This window comes from Dreissena polymorpha, chromosome 2 (assembly GCF_020536995.1).
Source record: "Dreissena polymorpha isolate Duluth1 chromosome 2, UMN_Dpol_1.0, whole genome shotgun sequence".
NCBI classification, from domain to species: domain Eukaryota; kingdom Metazoa; phylum Mollusca; class Bivalvia; order Myida; family Dreissenidae; genus Dreissena; species Dreissena polymorpha.
In genome coordinates, this window is record NC_068356.1 from 30,959,120 (window position 1) to 30,982,432 (window position 23,313).

The window sequence follows — 23,313 nt, forward strand, 5'->3', positions numbered from 1 at the left end:
CACCTCTCAAATGTCATTGTTTGGTCAAACTGGAAGTGGATATTTAAAATATGTGCTTACATTTTAGTGATTTTGTTGATTGCTTTGAAAGTTGTATTGTCTGTTTTATATAAATGGAACACTTGAATGCTAATCAGTCTCAACATTTACAATATCTTAACAAATTATTGACTAGTGTGATGTTGACACTTCTACCCGGCTCTATGAAATTATTCAACATGAGTGAATGACGCAGTACAAAAGATGTGTTCATTTTCTGTACTTGTGTGAATTCTCACTATTGTAAACTTGTCCATGATATCCTTTTGCCATTGAAGTGTTGATATGCTGAAAATGGGGTTTTAATTGAATTACACCCATTTTATAAACTACCTCAATGGGAATGTATGTGTATTTTAATATTGAAGATATGAATGTATATGGCATAATAAGAATGGATTCTTAAGTAATGAAATTTGTAAATGATAAATAATTGTTTGATATTTGAAACTGTAAAATACCTTTTTGGAAAGATGAATGAGTGGCTATACATAACAAATAAAAAGCTATTGTATATACTTGAATGCAAAGTTTTCATGCACTGTTAAACAAACAAAAATGACTGCTTTTGCTCTGCAATATTGTTCTTGCATTTCAGAAAATACTAATCAATATCACAAATATTAACTTGATTAGAAAATAATGACAAATTTAACTATTGATTCAATAGTTTAAAATGCATGTATATTTATTTATTCAATTATCTTGTCGCTGACAGGTTTCTTCAAGAATGACAAGAACTTTGATGTGTACCTACTGGTGGAAGCCTTCACAACGGCCGACACCACAGAGGGCAAAGGTCGCAAGGTAGGCGAGGGGAAATTTGCTATTTACCCTCGTCCCAACGCACCTCGTATGAAGCTTTATGCAGAGCCAGGGGAAGACTACTACCACTACACAGACGTGATGTCGTTACTACGCACTCACAGCACTGACAACATTACGATGCACTGTGGCCGGATAAGATGCACCTACTCCATCTGCGAGATTGTGCCACCGAAACCCAAGACCCCACCCCCTGCCTCACCCCCCAGGACCAGTCAGAAGAGGCCCAGCCCTGCCCCATCACCAGGTGCACTGTCCTGGCTGATTTCTGTGTGCCAATAATGATTGATATCATTATGATATCGGATTCCTTCTCATAAGACTTTGCAAGGGCACTCAATTTTAGCTGAACACTTTTGTCATCCAAAATATGACAAAATATGATTTGGATCATTATACAGAAGCTATTTTAAACATTCCAAATATTTCTTCAAAAAATACTTTCCCTACTATTTTAATCATGTTACTTTCAGTATTTTCATAATTTTAAATTGCTTTTAGAAAATTAAATTAAGGATACTAAAAAAAGAGATTATAATCTTTTATATAGCAAGTTTGCTATAATACATTTACCTAAAATTATCCTCCTCTTTCACATTGCTTAGTTCCCAAAGAGGTGACCCCTAGGGACTCCCAGCCTCCTACAGGCCGACTGTCCAAGCCGGCAGACAACCGGGCCCCGGATCTTAAACCCCAACCCCCTCCAGAGATCAAGAAACCAGTGCCCCCCACCCCTGCCAGTTCTTGGGGAGACAATCTGTCACTCGACCTTAACCTGCCAAAGTCACCTCCCTTGCCTCCTGCTACAGATGGGAAAAAGGTGGGTTAGTATAAATTTTGTGAATTTATTCCATTATTGAAATCCCTGAAAAAATTACCCTTATTTAATATGTTTAAGAGAAATTAACCAATAAAATTAAACTAGTAATATAATGATAAAATCAATTTACTGATTTTTGTCACTTTATTTTTCATGGAGCTTTGAATATATTTTTGCCCTTATGTACTTTTATTATTTTGTTTTTCAAGTATCCATAATATTGATATCTTACTAAAAACATTTTTCAAGCTGAAGAATGACAGCTTTTCTCTGGTTTATTGACAGGTCAATGTTTTTATTGAAATAATCATGCATATCCAATCCTATTTTGTATCATTTCTAAAAAATCAGACAGTTGATATTTTATATGCATATTATAAATTATAGCTTCCTGAGGCACCAAGGGGTGATGGCGACAAGAGCACGTTTGCCGTTGACAAGTCGTACCGACACGTTGCCAGTCAGGGGGTGGAGTCTATAGAGGTGATCCTGCATGGGGCTGGTAGTCTACCCTTGACCCCTGATGGTCAGGTGCCCCAACCATACGCTGTCGTGTACGTATAGTTCCTCAACCTTACGGACTATACCTTACGCAATAGTGTATGTATTGAAAATTGAGCAGGGGGCTGAGTTTAAGTTTTTGTAGTGTTAATAAAATGCTGGGATAAAAAGTAAATGAAGTGATAGCCCATGACATGAGTATCCTAGGTAAGGTTGTTAAGTTTTAAATATGAATACAATAAACAAAAATCAGGTGTATACAGTTTTATTTATTCTCATTTATATCATTTATGATTTAATACTTAACTTTAAAATAAATAAACTCTTAACAGTATAACATCTAACTTGTCTTTTTACTTGCAGCTGACACAATTTAAAATGACAAACTCACTGAAATGAAACAATAACAAAATGTACCCTTGATCCTACTTTAAATGGCTTTGTTCCAGCAAGACCAAGTCAGGTGAGGCTAAGAACAAGAAGTCCGGTGCAGTGACCCACGCCACACGCCCCACCCATTCTCCATACTGGGAGGAGATGGTCAGTGTGTCAGTGGCTGAAGACGTGGCAAAGGACGATGGTTGGTTTATTTAAATGATGAAGAGTTGTTAAAAATAACCATAAAAGTGGAAAGTATCATCCCTGCTTAGCCTGTGTTGACTGCACAGGCTAATCTGGGACAACACTTTAAGCACATGGGTTTGAATTGCCTGACATCCCATCGTTAAACAGTATTATTTTTACAGTTCAACAGCAAACTAAACATGGCTATATGCAACCAGCATAAAACTTGAAGATCCTGCAAGTAATTCGCAGTCTGTTCAGGTTTTATGCTGTTTGGATTAAATTTAACGTCTAGAAAACTTGAATATATTAAGAAAGGTTTTGGTTTTCTAAGGGAATACATATGGGTCAAAGTGCGTATTTGAGTGTAAAGGGTTAGGTCTTGTGAAGTCTTGGTCAAATTTTTGCTTATTTGAAAACTTGATTTTAATTTAATAGATATTTGTTGGATTCGGTGGATTATCTATTTTAATTCACAAGTGATCATAGAAAATGATATTTTCACGAGTGGCGCAGCCACGAGTGAAAATATATATTTTCTATGATCACGAGTGAATTAATATCGATATTCCACCGAATCCAAAAAAAATTCTTTTTATTTTATGCTTTTTTCACAGTTTATATACATTGTTAAGGAGTTTAACTAAAGAATTTCGCTGAAATCATGACGTCATTTCGTCAAAAAAATGACGTCATTTCACAGTAAACAGTGAAAATTATCGATAATTTTCACTGTTTGAAACAGTGAAATTATCAGTTTTAATTCACTGATATTTCTCTATAATCCACCGGAAAGCATATATAATAATATAATAAAAATTACTCTCTTTTAAAGATCTACCTGGACTTTTAGGGGTCTTGTTCATAGAGTTTTGCAAAGCTGATTGCTTTGTTGTAAAAAAAATTTAATGACACTAGTTATAAAATATGAAAGTGTTGGCCCTGTCAACCCATATTGAGGCTCTACATCTGTCACTGTCTGTCCCAGAGCTGCTCTTATATCTGTCACTGTCTGTCCCAGAGCTGCTCTTATATCTGTCACTGTCTGTCCCAGAGCTGCTGGTGTGTGTTGCTGATGGGGCCACACAGAAGGGGCTGGTAACATACCGGGTCCCTATCGCTAACCTGACCCCCTTCCACCAGTACCACATGGAGATGAACATGGTAAGTGAACATGTATGACATGACATAATGTAGTATGATTTAACACAATACAGTTTTAAATGGTGCAGTTATGTATGCCATGACACAATATAGTAAGACATGACACAATAAAATATGCCACAATACAAAATGTAATCAACTGACATCATAAAGAAAGCAATGATACAATATGGTATGAAATGACATCATACAGTATGCTATGATACAATATGGTATGAACTGACACAATAGAAACACCATGATACAGTATTTAATGAAATTACATGAAACAGTATGCCATGATAAAGTATAGAATGAAATGAAATAATACAGTATGCTATGATACAATATGGTATGAAATGACACAATAGAAAACACCATGGTACAGTATTTAATGAAATTACATGAAACAGTATGCCATGATAAAATATAGAATGAAATGAAATAATACAGTATGCTATGATACAATATGGTATGAAATGACACAATAGAAAACACCCTGATACATGATTAAATGAAATTACATGAAACAGTATGCCATGATAAAATATAGAATGAAATGAAATAATACAGTATGCTATGATACAATATGGTATGAAATGACACAATAGAAAACACCACGATACAGTATTTAATGAAATTACATGAAACAGTATGCCATGATAAAATATAGAATGAAATGACATACAAGAGTATGCTTTAATATAATATGGAATGAAATGTCAATGATTTTACACAATAAGTGTGATATGACCAAATACAATATACCCTTGCACAGAATGTTACAAAATGACAATATGGTATGACATGAGACGAACTGTTATGAAATTGCACAATTAAGTATGACATGACACAGTATGGTAGAATTTACTCAATAAAAAATATATGAATCTAGTTTGTTTTGGAATATGCCATTCTTAAAATCATATGCAAATCATTTGCTATTTTTTGTGCAAACTTTGCCTATAATAGCTGTTTGTTAGTACAAAGTGCACAAGCCAGTACTTATTCCATATCCAACATTTTCCCCACTTTAATCAGAGCTACTGTAGCTGCAGAATAGCATAAGAAATTATTGAACGACCAGTGCCCACTCAAGATGCAGCAGCATATGGCACAGCTAGGGTTCAAGACCTTGATTCTCAAAACAATACTATGTGCTAATTATCTGTCAAATAGAGGGCAAACCCAAATCAAACATAAAACAAAAACGTCTCTTGGACAAAAAAATGCATTAAAATGCCTGGAAATGAGTTAAGCAATCATATCCCCAGAAAATTTCTTATTTGAATATGAAGTTGTTTATTAAACAAATATAATGTGTAGCCCTTTTGTTTATGAAAGACATTTTAAACACAAATCTCAGAAATAAAATTTCCATGCATTGCAATGTTTTCCAGCCAGCAAAGGGGATTCCCTCTGGAGTGAAGACATTTGCTACCATAACCCGAAAACTTCCTCGAATACCAGCAGATCCATCATGTCCTAACTACTTGGCACTTGAGGTAAGTTCAACTAGGATATTGTTGTACAAATATTTTTATTAAACATTGTATATTAAGTAATAAACAGAAAATTGGACTTCTGATGAGCAGGGATTTAATCATGGGAATGTAAGCTTGAGTGGTATAACAACAAACCATCAGAAAGACAATAGCTGTTTTATAAGCCAATAAATGATGATAGTATGAACACTGTTTGACTCTTAATAAGATTTGAATAAGAAATTTTCAGTTGAAATGAGAACTATATGAGTCTGGCTCTGGTGGAATGGAGCTTAATGTGTGTACAGTGTCTGAGTCTGGCTCTGGTGAAATGGAGCTTAATGTGTGTACAGTGTCTGAGTCTGGCTCGGGTGAAATGGAGCTTAATGTGTGTACAGTGTCTGAGTCTGGCTCTGGTGAAATGGAGCTTAATGTGTGTACAGTGTCTGAGTCTGGCTAGGGTGAAATGGAGCTTAATGTGTGTACAGTGTCTGAGTCTGGCTCTGGTGAAATGGAGCTTAATGTGTGTACAGTGTCTGAGTCTGGCTCGGGTGAAATGGAGCTTAATGTGTGTACAGTGTCTGAGTCTGGCTCTGGTGGAATGGAGCTTAATGTGTGTACAGTGTCTGAGTCTGGCTCGGGTGAAATGGAGCTTAATGTGTGTACAGTGTCTGAGTCTGGCTCTGGTGAAATGGAGCTTAATGTGTGTACAGTGTCTGAGTCTGGCTCTGGTGGAATGGAGCTTAATGTGTGTACAGTGTCTGAGTCTGGCTCTGGTGAAATGGAGCTTAATGTGTGTACAGTGTCTGAGTCTGGCTCTGGTGGAATGGAGCTTAATGTGTGTACAGTGTCTGAGTCTGGCTCTGGTGGAATGGAGCTTAATGTGTGTACAGTGTCTGAGTCTGGCTCTGGTGGAATGGAGCTTAATGTGTGTACAGTGTTGTTCCATATTTGACTTTGCAGTTAACACAGGTTAATCAGGGACGACATTTTCTGTTCATATTATTAGATTTCAGTGAAAGGATGATTTTTTTGGCAAAAATCCAGTTCAGACGGAAAGTGTCGACCCTGATAAGCTGACTGCACAAGCTTATCTGGGACAACACTTAACGCACTTTCATTTAGCCCTCTTTTCTGCGGGCGGCTCATATTTTTCTATGCTATACTCGCGATTTCGTGTAGTTTGTTGGGTAGTTTTTTAACAAGACTTAGCTCATTTTCTACAGAAATTACTGATTATCAGGTTAGAAGAACAGTACAGTTCAAGGTCAAGTGAAGCAAACGAGCTTTGCTATGGCAAAACCTGGCTCAATGCATATGAGTTTAGTATCATCCCAGACAAGGGGATAAATTACTCTGTACGGACTGCCAAGGCTAATGTGGGAGGATACTTTAAGCACATGCATTAAGCCCTCTTTTTTTTAAAACCAACTTAATATTTTTAAATCACCATATATATAGGATCTGGTACGAGTTGTCATATCATACCATATTTTATTAAAGAGTTCAGGAATTTTGTTAGTAAGCGAGCCTTTGGCGAGCTTACTAACGAATTTCCTGGACGAGTTTAATAAAATATGGTATGATATGACAACGAGTGTCAGATCTTTTTTTATCACATGCTTTTAAATGAGCAAATTAAATAAATATTTACGCGAACATAATGATTAATCCCGAATGTTGTTTACATTTCGTGACGTCATTTAATGTTGCAACGTCATTTCAGCAAAATAACAAAATGCGATTGGTCAATAAACCAAAACTAAGCCAATGAAAACACTTAAAAATATTAAAAAATATGTAATGGTTGTATTACATGGGAAACAGGGAATAGCATGTGATAAATGTTGTTATGATATAAAGATTTGTGACAATCACTCTTTGTGTATATTAGGTGTTGTTGATGGCAGTGCAGCGGGTGATCAAGACACCACTGGGTCCCCTAATAGCAGTGGCTAGAATCGTTCCTGACTACTACAACTACAAGTGAGTTATAAACTGTACACAAATCTATTTAATTTTCATTTTCTTCTTAATAAAATGTGTTGTCCACTGACATTACATTATAAAACATACTAAAAGACATTCAGCCACACAGAAAGTATTGTATTAAAAAAACACACCTTTAAACAAATTAAATTCTTGAACAAGTTCTAATAAAAAAACCAGCCAAGTAATTTTTTTAATTCGTAACAAAGTAGTTCTAAGAGTTAAGCTACAATGGCACAGCACAATGATCTTATCCATGGCAGTTTACCTTCATGCAGGCTTCAGACACTTTATAATTGATAAGCGAGTGGAGCATTGACCAGACACTAGGTGCCTCTTGTTGGTAAAATTGTATCACACACAAAAAAGGTTTTGCATGATAACAGCTACACTCTTGCAAAACTGGTCTGACTGTACAAGGGTAAAGTGTTGTTCCTTATTGGCTTGTGCAATGACAGGCTGATCAGGGACAACAGTTTTCACTTTTACGGTAGTTTTTGTTCGAAGGAAGTATTTTCTTATTGAAAATCCAGTTTAGGTGGGAATGGTTGTGCCTTATTAGCCTGTGGGGACTGCACAGGAAAATCTAGGACAATTACAAACTTGCAATAAACCCTGTTTTCCCAGAACAAGGCTAACATGGTTTTCTTCTCCGTGTCGTGTCTAGGAGCGACAATCTGCTGAGTCATCCACGGAACACTGGCGTTGTCATGGAGAACATCAGCTTCCCAGCAGCACACCCGTCCAACTTTGCTGTAACTGAGCGCTCAAGTTATGGTCACCCACAGGTAGATGAACATCTCTACTGGCTTTATTGCATTTTGGGTTTTAAGCTTTGATTTCATGTTGGGTGTAAATCTTTATTGCTTTTTAGGGTTTTAAGAAAGTCGCGTGTGGCTGCAAATTTAATGAATGCCGAAAGAGCTGTCATGGATCAGCATATGAGAGCTACATAGTTTGATCTTTGATGGCATTTAATGCATGTGCTTATATGCGATTTCCCCACCATATTCCTCAACACTTAAACTTTATATAAAATGGTACATTTTGTATACATCTAAAGACAAAGCCACTTTAAAAGTCTAAACATCCAAATACAAATCACTTTTTGAATATTGTTGCACTGTCATTAAACTCAGGAATAATTTCTTGATTCTTTAATGACCTATAGACAACATTGAAACCACTCATGTAGGTTTGTGTTAATCAATTTTAAGCAACTTTCCACTCCCACGTTTTTGCAAGATTTAAACTTTAAAATGCTTCTTATCGACCATTTTATTTATATCAGATGTTCTGTGTTTTCTCTATTTCAAAATCCTGAGTAAATATAAGTCAATATGCAGTCAGCACAGGCTAATCAGGGACACCCCTATGCTGTCAGCACAGGCTAATCAGGGACACACCTATGCTGTCAGCACAGGCTAATCAGGGACACCCCTATGCTGTCAGCACAGGCTAATCAGGGACACCACCGCAACTGAATTTTTGTTAAGATGAGACTTCCTTTTCATGAAGAAGTTCCAAAAAGGCTGAAAGTGTCGTCCCTGATTAGCCTGTGCAGACTGAACAGGCTAATTTGGGACAACAATTTACACACATGCAATCAAAATAAACTCAATTATTTCTGTATCTTAGCTCAGCCTCCCGGGTCGCCCAGAGGAGCAGCCAGTCTGGAATCACCCTTATCTGTTTGTGGAGCACCGTGAGAAAGCCACCCTGTTCACTCCCGGAGCTGCCCTTGTCATAGAGTACTATGTGGCTGCTGAAGGTACTGAGGCCAGTGATCATAAAGCATCTTAGTGAAAACTTAGGTTTAATGCTGGGCCAGTGTTCATAAAGCTTCTTAGTAAAAACTTAAGTTTTATGCAGGGCCAGTGTTCATAAAGCTTCTAAGTGAAAACTTAAGTTTGATGCAGGGCCAGTGTTCATAAAGCATCTTAGTGAAAACTTAAGTTGTATGCATATTAGTGAAAACTTAGGTTTCATGCAGGGCCCATGTATTCATAAAGCATATTAGTGATAACTTAGGTTTCATGCTTGGCCCGTGTAAACATTCATAAAGTATATTAGGGAAAACTTAAAAACTATGCTGGACCAATAATCATAAATCATCTTAGGTAAGTAATAAAGTTTCATGTTGGGCTAATTTTCATACACAAGTTATGTCCCTTTTCTTACTTATAATTTATGTTCAATAACTATTATTCCTATAAAAGACTTCATTTGCAAAAAATGTAATCTCATCAAAAACAAGTTCCTGATTTGGTATGTAAATATTGTATAGTAGCTCTCTGGTTGATAGTATTCATTCATGACCATGAGGTGGACATTGGAAAATAGTTTGAATACACTTATATTGGAAAATAACAAAAAAATATATCTGAAATCACAATGGTTTAAAGCATGAATATTTGTTATGTAACATGGTTTTATGATATACTAAAAACAATCATGCCCCTGGGTCAAAACTACTATACCGCTACTCACAACATAGGGTGCAACGTTTAATTGTTACAATTTGCTACATTTTACAACATGCAGTGTTGGTGGGATGTTGGGGTGTATTGGTCACTACAAAGAGAAGAATAGGTTTATACGGAAAACAATGCCATTATCTTTAAACCATCATATGTTGTCCGATATATGTGAACAAATTAAAGGAGAAAAAAGTAATTAACATATTTTAGACTTTTTCATTGAAGAAATTGTGCCATCCTGTTTTGTTCTCATTGCCAATTTTATTTTAGCAGTGAAAGTGAATGCAAACATTAAGAAAGGTAATACTAATCTATAAGTATGTTTCTTTGCTGTGAACAGAGCACTAAAAAATAAATGTTAGTTTTATGTAACAAAAAGCTCCTTAAATAGTAGCCATACTACCATTTCTCAGAAACAAAATTAAAATTATCTTGTATTTAAATTATAAATACATGGATTTACATTATATAAAAAAGAGCGCCTTTTCTAACATGATAAATATAGTGGTGTCTTGCCTTTTGATAAAATCTGAGTGAATATGTGATCTAACCAAGAAGTGATAAGGTGGATTGGTAACTAACAACCTATACAGATTTCATTTGTAAAATCCTTTCCTTTAGAATAAGCTTTTAAGTTTTACTTACAAATCATTTCTTTAGTAAATGTGGAATGACAATTTACAAAAAATGTTTAATTGTAACACCTGCAATATATGTTGCTATTTTCTCCAATCAAGTTATGAAAGTTCACATAAGAGTAACATTAAATGTATGTACAATAAAAGTATGACACATTGGATTTGGTTTACTGACTGTTCTTTTTTATAAGAAATCTAAAGTTCCTTTTAATTTAAATGCATTTTCTTTGGGGTTTGGTTTATTCTGCTCAAACAGGCATACACGATTGATTAGAGTGTTCTGCTTATACAGTCTACTCTCGTTATCTCGACATCGAATATCTCGATTTTCTTGATATGTCGAAATAAGCTCAATGTCCCAACTATTTTCCTTCTTTATCAATAGTATTAAATATTTCATATCTCGATTTTCGGTATGTCCAATAATTCTTTATCTCCATATAAAAATTTGTCCAGAGTCCCGATTTTACATGTATTTACTGTGGTTTATCTCGAAGTGCAAATAACTGTCCCAGTGTCAGCAAAGGTGAGAAATTTTGTTCTTTGATACTTTGCCGTTCCGCTTTGCCCGGCTGCTCCCGATACTGTGCCGTAGATAATTGATCTGTTAATTTCATCAATGACCACACGTGTGTAATGTCATTAGCCATTAACACTTGAGTAAGGCCTGTCACTTTAACTGTCATTTAACTGCAATAACGGTGACTGCAATTAATACACAGCCTGCAGAAAGGCGGAAAGACTTATTGTTTTTACATAATTTCCCAAATACATTGAGTAATATTTTGCGTATATAAACCGTCGCAAATTTGCAGAACTTTGTTCTATCCTTGAACTCCAACAGTCATTATCATGGCTTACTTGAAAATCTAATCAATTGAATTTGACGTCAATTGCATCATAACTTTAAATAGCAACATTACCGGATGTTTACTAGACAGTTTAGAAAAATGTTAACGGCATGTGTTCATGCAATTTTGTAACACCTAAAACGTCATTTTAAGCATTTAAATAGCAAATTCAACACGTGCCTCGTAAAAATGCGTATATATCAGGTAATACATAGGGTAGTAGAGAGTATTATGCCACATGGTGACGGCTTTAGTTAGACCACTTAGCAGGTATTTAGATGTTAAAAACAAGGTAAATTCGCATCTCATTTTTTCTTTGAAAACGCCTAATCGGATATCTTGAACACTTGTTATCCTGATATTTTTTCTGTGTTCCCGACGACTTCGAGATAACGAGAGTAGACTGTAGTATAATTTAGCAGATTTCGGTCATGGTGTTCATTGAACTTGTTTTTATTTATTCTAATATTTGTACAGCTTTACATTATGTTGTATTAAATAGACCGTAATAAAAAAAGTTGATCACATATCTCAATTTAAGAGTGAATGTTTCTAATTGGTTTATCTATAACACATGACAGACATGTTAAAACAACAACAATGTTCAATCATGTAATACTTCAATTATTTTCTGAGTAATCTTGCCACGAGAATGCTCATCATGTTTATTTACTCTCATGTAATGTACCAATTTTTTCCATCACCTGCCACATTCCAGTGATGCCTGACCAGTTCTGGCGCATGCATTCCCCTATCGCATTCTCAGCCATCCTGATGGACGAAGAGATGTACAAACATCTCACTGCGGACCGCGCCAAACATGGCCTCCGTATCAATGACGTCCCCATTCAGGTACTCCTCAGTCTATATTTTTATTTTAGCTGCATTGTACAAAAAAGGGTCTTATGTAATATTCATCCAGCGTAGCTCTAGACGAACATGCACATTTGTGCAGTGTGGTCAGGAGCTACCCTGCCCTCTATAAACTCACACAGTCTGGCCAGGAGCTACCCTGCCCTCTATAAACTCACACAGTCTGGCCAGCAGCTACCCTGCCCTCTATAAACTCACACAGTCTGGCCAGGAGCTACCCTGCCCTCTATAAACTCACACAGTCTGGCCAGGAGCTACCCTGCCCTCTATAAACTCACACAGTCTGGCCAGGAGCTACCCTGCCCTCTATAAACTCACACAGTGTGGTCAGGAGCTACCCTGCCCTCTTTAAACTTACACAGTCTGGCCAGGAGCTACCCTGCCCTCTATAAACTCACACAGTCTGGCCAGGAGCTACCCTGCCCTCTATAAACTCTCAGTCTGGCCAGGAGCTACCCTGCCCTCTATAAACTCACACAGTCTGGCCAGGAGCTACCCTGCCCTCTATAAACTCACACAGTCTGGCCAGGAGCTACCATGCCCTCTATAAACTCACACAGTCTGGTCAGGAGCTACCCTGCCCTCTATAAACTCACACAGTCTGGCCAGGAGCTACCCTGCCCTCTATAAACTCACACAGTCTGGCCAGGATCTACCCTGCCCTCTATAAACTCACACAGTCTGGCCAGGAGCTACCCTGCCCTCTATAAATTCGCAGTTATTTTGTGGTCTCATTATTGGATAACGTATCTCCTGATAAGACTGTGCAAATCCTCAGGCAGGTCTGGAGCTACGCTGGCCACATATGGCATAAGACCCATTTTCGCATGATGCAGTCATTAAGAAGCCTCTTGATATGTGCAAGTTTTTCAATTAATTCATGTGAAGCTTCAGTTAAGCTCTGAAAAAAACTTTAAACTTTTTTCAGCCCAAAAAAAATGGCTTCAATGATAATGTGTAACTATATAAGCTGATAATTTTATCTAAATCTAGTGGATGTAGTAAAAGTACTTTTCTGAATTGTGCATGATTACAATTGTAAATGCTTTATGTTTTAATGATTTCAAGAATATAAATATTGATTTAAAAAGAGCATTTCTAGAATCAGTTGGAATCTTCAGTTACTTAAGAAAGACCTTAAAAGTCTTATTATCAGTAATACTGCAGAGCAAAATGTATGAATGTTGGATAGCACAGTTTTGACTGACCATTTTGCTCTTTCCAGCCTTATGTTCTGGGGGTTGAGGTACATGCATGTAGCAGTTTTATAACACTGCTTGCTAATTTTTAGTAGAATTCGTTTTATTTTTTGTGTTTTGATTGAAGGAAGGAAGATTTATTTTGGCTCAGCAAATCAACATTGCAGTTCTTCATTTGGAATTTGTATAGCCATATCAAACATAAGTTATTTTACATAAAAATGACTTTCCATTTGGAATATCATGGTTCTAATCAAATGCAACAATAAACATCAAGATTTGTGTGCTGTTGTATAAATGGTTTTAGACCAGGTGAAATAAAGCATGTGCACATATGTATGTAGCACTTTTGAAACTGTAAAGTATTGTTTCCCGATAATTGAAATGAAGAAATAATATACAATTTAGGTAATGAAAAACGTACTTTTGAATAATTGTTTAATAATGAGCTTAATGTTGTTAGAAAGCTTAGTCACTAACTCATATTCAGCCTTATAAAGTATTAATATGTTTATTGCAGTTTTTCAAATACATTGCTTAACCCTTTGAATGCTGGGAAATTTGTCGTTTGCTAAAATGTTGTCTGCTGAATTTCTAAAATTAGCATTTTCTTTGATTTTGTTAAAAGAATACTATCAGAATAGCAAACAGTTTGGATCCTGATGAGACGCCACGTTCTGTGGCGTCTCATCTGGATCCAAACTGTTTGCAAAGGCCTTCAAAATTCGGTTCAAAAACTGAAATAGTTAACCATGCTTTTTTGTTTAATTAAGACCACTATTTTTGGAGAGAAGGTAACTTGTGTGAACTTAGCAAGACTCTTCTCTATTACTTCTGAGTGGTCTCCCTTGATACTTGCAAACTGAAGTACTGTAATTGTAAATGGATAAATTTAAATATGTATACATGAGTTACCTTGCTCTATCAGTATGAAGGTTCTATGTGTATGCCTTGGTAAAGAAATATAATTGCATCTTTTAAAGCTTTTAATAAAAAAAGAAAATACATTGAATTAGTTTTGATTGAATTAACTGATATGCTTTAATTAACACAAACTGCTTGATAGATAATTAACTTCCAATACTGTGTAGCTTCCACATAATCAGAAGTTTATATTATATTTTAACTTCCTTGATAATATTTAAATTTTGATTTGCAGATTTATGTATTAAAATATTGTAATTTATAACTTTGTTCACTTTGTATACCAGAAAGTATAAGAAACTTTTCAAAAGATTTTGGTGTTGTTTATATTTCATTTCCACTCTTGAACTTTTGAATGATGATTTCATCTGATTATAATTTATCATGACAAGGCAAATCTTGGTGGTATAACTCTCATGTTCTACAGTGAAAATTCAAGGTTACAATTCAAGATCAGAAGTAATCCATTTTCATTTCTGCTCTGCACCATTTTTCTGAATAAAGATTTAAACAACATACATATTTATATGCCATATTATGTCATTTATTACAACAGGAGCATCCTGTTATATATTTGTAGGGTTCTGATATGTCGACCATTGATGGACGCCAGCCTACGGTTGGTTTGATCCTCAGGCTAATCACAACTGAGGTAGGAGTTATCCCCCTTCTAATTTGTGATGGACCCAGTTGGACAGCATTGTGGACCCTTTTATTAATTTTATATTTGACATTTTTATGCCCCCAGATCGATAGATCGGGGGTATATTGTTTTTGGCCTGTCTGTCTGTCATTCTGTCTCAAAACTTCAATATTACAGTAAAGTTTTGCAATAACTTTTGAAATATTGAACATAGCAACTTGATATTTGGCATATATGTGTATCTCATGGAGCTGCACATTTTGACTGGTGAAAGGTCAAGGTCATCCTTCAAGGTCAAAGGTCAAAAATTTTAAACTTAAATATGGTAAAGTTGTGCAATTACTTTTGAAATATTGAACATAGCAACTTGATATTTGGCATGCATGTGTATCTCATGGAGCTGCACATATTGAGTGGTGAAAGGTCAAGGTCATCCTCCAAGGTCAAAGGTCAAAAATTTTAAACTTTAATATAGTAAAGTTTTGCAATAACTTTTGAAATATTGAACATAGCAACTTGATATTTGGCATGCATGTGTATCTCATGGAGCTGCACATTTTAAGTGGTGAAAGGTCAAGGTCATCCTTCAAGGTCAAAGGTCAAAAATTTTAAACTTTAATATAGTAAAGTTTGCAAAAACTTTTGAAATATTGAACATAGCATCTTGATATTTGGCATGCATGTTTATCTTATGGAGCTGCACATTTTGAGTGGTGAAAGGTCAAGGTCATCCTTCAAGGTCAAAGTTAAAAAAAAGCGGTGCATTAGGGGGCATTGTGTTTCTGACAAACGCATCTCTTGTTCTTTAATTTGTGTGGCCCATAAATAATAAAATATTGCTGCTATAATAGAGCTGAAACTTTACAAAAATATCAAGAATGTGTGCACTGCCATATTGTGGTTAGGATATTTTCTACACAACAGGAGTTATGGTTGTTATGGAGGTTTCAGACAAAAGCTGAATTTGGAGGCATCACTGTTGTACAGACACATTTTCTAGTTTCAATTATACATTATGGACTTGTTTTGCATTACTTGCAACAGCAAATTAGTAGGTTTAGACTTAAACAATAACCAGAACATCTGATTATTAAATTAAATTGAAATGTTAAGATTAGACATGCTCCATTAATGATCAAATGAAGAGTTAATTGATATTTTTACAATAAATTCTATGAGCTGTACATCCTTCTTTTTGCATTAAAAGATTGAATTTAGTGAAACTAGTTGAAATGTGTATGAGTTTATTTTGTTGTTGATTTTTATCATTTTAACCAAATATTTAATGCAAACAGCTATCATCAAAAATTGAATTTAATGTTACTCCAATTCATCACATAAAGAATATGATAATCTTTAATATTATCCTTTCTGATCTGTATGATTGGATATTTTAGTGTAATGTTTAAAAAGTAAGACCTGTGTCTTTTAAATGAAAGAGCACTGTCATTAAGAAGTACTTAGTATTTAACACGAGCTCATCCGTATAGATGATGCAGACCTTACTATCCATCTTTCCTTTAGACCCCAGATTCTATGGTTGCCGTTAGCAACCTGGACGATGTCCCCACACTAGACCTGTATCCACCGTCAGACGTGCCAGGCTACTATCGTGGGGATTCCCCAGACATTCTTAAAATAGAGCCAGGTCGCCCTCCCGCTGCGACCCAGATGCCAGAGACCCCTCTGTCGCCTGCACACACACCCAAGACTCCTCCTGACTTCAGACAAAACAAGAGAGACCGGTCTAGAGATCTGGAGCAATACAATACGGGAAAATACGTGCTGCAGAGAGTCAAGAAAAGGCCACTGTCTGTGAGTGTATATATATATTTGTATTTTTTTGTTTTTTTAGTGTCTTCAGCAGAAAATTCCAATTACAATATATAAAAATGTGTTATAAAGGATTCTCCATTATATGGAGCATGGTATATCGGATTTTGAGTGTACTCATATGGAAACATAAATCAAGTGTCATGTCCATCATTTAAATCTAGTGACATGTTTATTAAATTAATTGGATGTTTTTTTCTTTGCAAAGGTCAATTAATGAATAAAATCAATCTATTTTTATAAGGTATGCTCAGCATTGCTTTCTGTAAAGTGCTCTTGCAATTTAATTGTCTTATGATAAGTTAGTAATAGCCCATGTGTAAAGGTTAAACACCATGTTTGAACATTAATTTATAGTTTTATGTCCAATTAAAAAATTATTGTAATTGATCATACTTATAAAAAGTAGGTTAATGTATTATTAATTGAATTATTGCCATTATTTAAGTTATTCTCATATATTCTTCAAGCTCAGTGGACTTTTCAAGTAATATAGTAATGTTGACTTAATAATTTAAGGTCTGCATGGTAAATTGCTGGTATTGCTTTCTTAATGGCCATAAGTGCTTATAGTAGTCTTTCATCTTTCATAGTATATTCAATATTTATTCCTTCATTTTCTATGTGTTGTCTTTGTGCAATGAATTATTGATAGGAGATACTTAAGGTTAAGGGAATTACATACATATCATTCTCTCCAATTCATTTAGCCAATATTAGATACAATCAGACTTCTACTTGTATACCACTATATTTGTGTTCTTTGCATCTCTCAAGACTCCATGATTTAAGCATGTGTATAATTCAGTATTGAATATTAAATGTCTTTGTAAGCCTAATATGTAGTTAGGATTCCTATTGACTGCTTTTGTTTACCAAGACTTATATAAATTTGAGATTTAGTATCTATTTTAGCTTGTTTGAATTGAAAGCCCATTGAGTGTCGAGTCCATTTTCTGGGTAGAACCAATGCTTGGTATCTTATAAAAGATCCTGAGAATGCTACATGAGTGGGTATTGAACCAGGGACCTCGGGATAGGTAGTTGACAACATATGACCTTGCGATAAGAGCCATCATTAAAAGGATTTCACATAATCATAATTATCATTCAAAAGCCAGAGACACTCTAAACTAAAGTACATGATTGTAATATTATGCATGTGTGATTTGTGTTATATGTTCACTTCTTTTACCAGCCACTCTTGACCAAGACCCTATATGAACAAGATTACCACACTGAATCAGTAAGGGTTTTGTTTACTGCAACTGTTCATGGCTTATTTGGTTTGCTTTGTGGTTTTTGTGTGCTAATATGCATGTTGTTTTTTAGCTTACCTGAGTAAAAGAAGGTGTAAATATTGGGAAAAGACATCATATTGTACTCTTCAGCTGAAATTGTTCATTTAATGCCTCTTTAGTCACAGTAGCTCCAAACCAAACATCTCGAATATTGAACGTCGACGTTTCAGTTTCTCTAGTGAGCGTTTGAGGATCCTCTGGGTCCTCTTGTTTGAATATCAATTTATTGCAACCACAACTATGTTTGGAGTTTCTTGTTTATTGGTATGGTTGATGTGAACTACCGGACATTTAATATTTATTAGCCTACATCATTATAATTACCAGTTGACAATAAATCAAATTGATGTTGCTAAAATTGAAAATGTTGTTATCTAACAATTGCTATTGATAAAAAATATTCTAATGCATTGCTTGATGTCTGTCTGTTAATTAATAATTATAACCTTGATTAATTTCATTAATTTTATTTAAAATATAAGCATGATATTCATGTTATTTTTTAAAGAAGTAAATTAGGTGACACATGGTAGATACAAAAGCCAATAGCATTACATGAAATGACTCAATTAAATTGGGATTTATATCTTTCTCAGTATTTTGTATTGCAATAACATTTACAATTTAAATTATTCATACTAAAGCATTACATTACCAGGCAAAAATGCAAGGTAAAAGTATAAATAAATATCAGACAGGATATCCCAAACCAATATGACATGGCACTGCCTAAATCCATTTTTAATCAAGAGATTGCCCCATAATCCCTTAATTGCCACAACATTCCTTTATCAATCACTTGACATGTCATAATTAAATTTAAAGTTATGAACTGTGAAAGTTTCCCAGAAAGTATTTATTTCGAGACCAATAGTATGAATAATTGCATCTTTTTTTAATGAAACAAAGTAGGGGATAAAGTGTAAAAAACATCTTGTATCAATTTGCATATTCCATGTGAATTTCCGACTACAATATCCAAACCATTTATGTGCAAACCCAAGATTGGCTTAGGGCAGCTTTGGAAGCACAACGTAGTATTTATGAATACATCGCTCTTCAGATGCTGCCCGAAGCCAGTCTCTTGTTCGCTCGTAAATGTTTGGATATTGTGGCGGTAAATGAACATGGAATGTCACACACACACACACACAAAACAAGCATTTTGTATCTCGTTAAATATTTGTTACCATAACACATCTAGCTTTGAAAGTTTGGCTATTGCTACAAGGAACACTGATTTGTTATGGGTTAACTTTATTTTACCAAATATTTTGCAAAATATTCGTTCATTTTGAGTATCTATGTTACTTTAAAGCTAGCAAAATTACAAATTTGTCCTCTTATTTCCATAAGTTTATTAAAAAAGGCTTATAGCAACCTTCGTTATATGGTACTATGTTGATTGTTGTTCTTTTGTTGTTGTTTTTTTTATTATTGTTTATTGGAAGTTGGTGTTGTTTATATATGTATTCAATTATGATTATTCTAAATGAAAGTTGCAAAATGGTAAATTATCCACAGGTATACTGCTAGAGAGTTGCAGATCGTTCGTACTTTGTTCACATTATTACAGCATTACTCTTTTACAGTGTTTAGTTGAGTGCATTATAGTATATACATGAGACAGGCTCTAAGGAAAGTGGGTTAAATGCATGCGCGTAAAGTGTCATCCCAGATTAGCCTGTTCAATCCACACAGGCTTATCTGGGACGACACTTTCTGCTTTTATTGTATTTTTGTTTAAAGGAAGATTATATTTGTCGAAAATCCATGTGAAAAGTGTTGTCCCTGATAAGCCTGTGCGGACTGCATAGGCTAATCGGGGAATGCATTTTAAGCACATGCATTAAACCCCCTTTTCACAGAGCTAGGCTCAAATAAAATATGTGAAACAAAACGGCGACTTTTACTGGCACATGCATGAAAAAGACAAGTTATGAACAATGGTATATTTATACATGAACATTTGTTACATGCACATCTTATTCAATGTATTAATATCACTTACACGGACTGAATAAACAATTCTATGTTGCAATAATGATTTGTTTGTTAATATGTTGCTCGTTATTGTTACTTAATTACTCAGATGACACGTATTCAATTTTGACATTTAAAACTTCAAAGAAATACATATTTTATTTAATAATGAGCATAAAATAAATGAATATAGTGTCTGTTTGAGACTAAATTTAACTATGATAAAAAATAAATTTGTTAAAAGCTAAAATCTCATCATTCACACTGAACAAATGTTTAATGTCTGACAGCAAACAGTCAGATTACCATGTGCAATCACTGAAATCTGACTTCATGCAGTTTACATGAACCTTTTCAGTATTGTTTACCTTAGCTACAGCTATGTAAACATCTTTTCACTTTGGTCAGTACTGTTAAAGAAGTACCCTCATTCTGAGTGTTAAACTGTTTCATCTATTTTCTGAATCATCTATTGATAAGCCATCATTGCTTTTCATGTTCTAGGGTACACCTCTAAATTTGAATTAAATTTTAATCTTACAGATAGATGTCACATTCATATTTTAAAAGATATTTATTGAGTTGACTTTTTTTACTGTATTCATGTATAGAAAGTTGTCTTTAACGGATGGTCTAACAATAAAACATTAAAAGTGTGACAAATAAAACACTTGTAATCCATTTTAATCTAAAGACTGCCCTGTTTTTGGTCTCAATTTGGCAAAGATTAGACCAGAATACTTGGCAGGTAGTGCAGATTTGAAGAGCAATTCAAGTTAATTGGCTGAACCAAGGTTATCTACAGCAATTTAAAAGGAGAGTGTCTTACTGGTATTGATCGGGATTATTGATTATTGATCAGCTCCAAATTGTAGGATTCATTTGAGATTTATGGTGAAATTCTGTGGATGAATTGGACATTATAGAAGCGAAGTAACTAATGTGTTTGTAAATACTTGTGTTCTTACCTGGATATCTGAATAAATCTTTCATAATGGCGACTATGTATTATCGACCATTTACAGCATCGGTAAGATTTGTCTTCGTTTTCAGATATCCTATTTTCTTACTGCCATTTAAATTAGATAACGTTTTTGCAGATCAGATTTATAGTCCTGGGTTTAGGTCACTGAATAATTTCAGATAATACCAGTGTTTATAAATACAAACGGTAAACTGGCTCTTACAAAATGGGTATTGTCTTAAGGTATTGGGTTTCAAAACGTCACAATCAAGGCATGGTGATTACTTATTATGTGCTAACTAGTTATTTATTAATTTGTTACAAACATGGCCACGGATTATTATAGGCCTTATACGGCTGAGCTTGAGGAGGTTTGTTTTCGTATAAATAGATATTTGATAATAATAATAGTGTTGATTTTAATTCATATAAGATCAACATCTCACTGTTATTGAGTCCAATAAAAAGTAAACTCTACAAGCAGAATGCTTTGTATTTTAATCATTCTTTGTCAAAATATGTATGCCTGGATTTATAAATATTTTGGATTTAGACAAACTCTACTGTAACAAATATAATTCAAATAATTAAACAGGGGAGATACATGTAAGTTATTGAACGTATGTGATATCAACAATAAAACTTATTTTGTTAATATAATTTTATGATTGCAAGGTGAATTTAAAAAACATAAATTAATAATTTATTTCAAGAAGCCATATAATTGAAGTTAAAGTAAAAGGTTTACCCAAAATTGAAGACATTCTTTAAAAAAATGAATTTCTTGATTTATAAGTATTCTTGATTCATACATATGTTGGTGAAACAAATATAATTATCATATTTAAACAGGGAAGATATACAGTTTTTAAACATATGTGATATCCACAATAGATTGATTATGTAATTATCATTTTGTAATTGAGAGAAGAACATAAAGAGCATCAATTTATCATTATTTAAAGAAGCCATAATAATTCAATGTTCAATTAAAGGTTTACCTAAACCAAGTTTATGAGAGTTGACCTGCAGTAAACAGTATTTGAAATGTCTTGTATGTTCAATAAATACCAAATATCGATCCAGGTTTTCACACTGTTGGATTGGCACACATTTCTTTTTGTAGACATACCATAACAGTTTTTCCTTTATTGAAGTTATAAATCTTCTTTCACAAGCCATTGGATTATGTTATTAAAAAAGCAAATTACCTTTATTTTGATAAATAAGATTATCAACTGTTAGCTATGATGATAGTTACGTTAAAATCTTTTATTTTATGTTTTGATTGTTCCTGCTAAATCTGGTACTTCAAAAGGACCTATCCACTGATTGAGAGACTGAACAAATTCAATATTGTACAAAATATAAATAAAGTTAACATTATATACAAACAATCGAAATAACAGTCATGACTAAATACTTTTTGCAAACATAGATTTCTTGATGGATAACAATCAAGTATATCTGTTAACAGTCACAATACATGTCTAATGTTTTAGATCGGTAACTCTTTCACCAAATTTTGAAGGCCTTTGCTAACAGTTTGGATCCAGATGAGACGCCACAGAATGTGGCGTCTCATCAGGATCCAAACTGTTTGCTGTTCTGATAGTATTCTTTGAAAAAATCGAAGAAAATGCTAATTTTAGAAATTCATCAGACAACTGTGAACATTTTAGCAGACGACAAATTTCCCAGCATGCAAAGGGTTAAGGAATATCTTTATGACTAACCTGTCGATACAAATAAAAGGAATGTAATGAAGCCTGTTAGGCTTTTAGAGTTTTTCAAATTATTATATTGTCTGTACAAGCATCCAGCCTGATGATAATTGACATGCATGTTTTCCTTGCAGCCCATCAAGGATGGTGAGATGCCCCCGTTCACAGCCATGGAGTCCATTCTTCCGGACTACCAGTACATCTTCCAGCCAGGGGAGGGGGGCACCCATCAGCCCCGCACACCCACACGCACTGCCAAGCAGCCTACACAGCCACGCATACCTGAGGGGTACGTCACACTTTTGAGCCTCTTTAAGCATGTGTGTAAAGTGTCATACCAGATTGGGAAATATGCACAGGCTTATCTGGGACAGCACTTTCCTCTAAAAGTGGATTTTTCGCCATAAAGGAATTTCCTCTAAATGAATATACCATTAAACTGGAAAAAGGTTGTCCAAACTGCACCGGCAAATTTGGGACAACATTTTATTCACATGCACTAAGCCAAGTTTCCTAGAAACCACGCAGCCACGCA

At 34.6% G+C, this 23,313-nt stretch overlaps 1 protein-coding gene across 2 annotated transcripts in view; it reads left to right on the plus strand.

The window, feature by feature from the left end:
• The window catches only part of LOC127866460 (coiled-coil domain-containing protein 33-like), a 35,769-nt gene that overhangs the window by 3,012 nt on the left and 9,444 nt on the right, over nt 1-23,313 (plus strand). Inside the window, exons 4-19 of one of the 2 annotated variants that reach the window (XM_052406978.1) lie at nt 758-1,111; nt 1,470-1,684; nt 2,072-2,238; nt 2,635-2,765; nt 3,804-3,913; nt 5,293-5,397; nt 7,271-7,362; nt 8,033-8,153; nt 9,004-9,136; nt 10,116-10,145; nt 12,053-12,186; nt 13,433-13,453; nt 14,911-14,982; nt 16,498-16,788; nt 18,005-18,052; nt 22,913-23,067. In XM_052406978.1, the coding sequence (XP_052262938.1) occupies nt 758-1,111; nt 1,470-1,684; nt 2,072-2,238; nt 2,635-2,765; nt 3,804-3,913; nt 5,293-5,397; nt 7,271-7,362; nt 8,033-8,153; nt 9,004-9,136; nt 10,116-10,145; nt 12,053-12,186; nt 13,433-13,453; nt 14,911-14,982; nt 16,498-16,788; nt 18,005-18,052; nt 22,913-23,067 (2,179 nt within the window). The remainder of the gene's footprint in view (nt 1-757; nt 1,112-1,469; nt 1,685-2,071; nt 2,239-2,634; nt 2,766-3,803; nt 3,914-5,292; nt 5,398-7,270; nt 7,363-8,032; nt 8,154-9,003; nt 9,137-10,115; nt 10,146-12,052; nt 12,187-13,432; nt 13,454-14,910; nt 14,983-16,497; nt 16,789-18,004; nt 18,053-22,912; nt 23,068-23,313) is intronic. The other variant, XM_052406979.1, reaches the window with a different exon arrangement.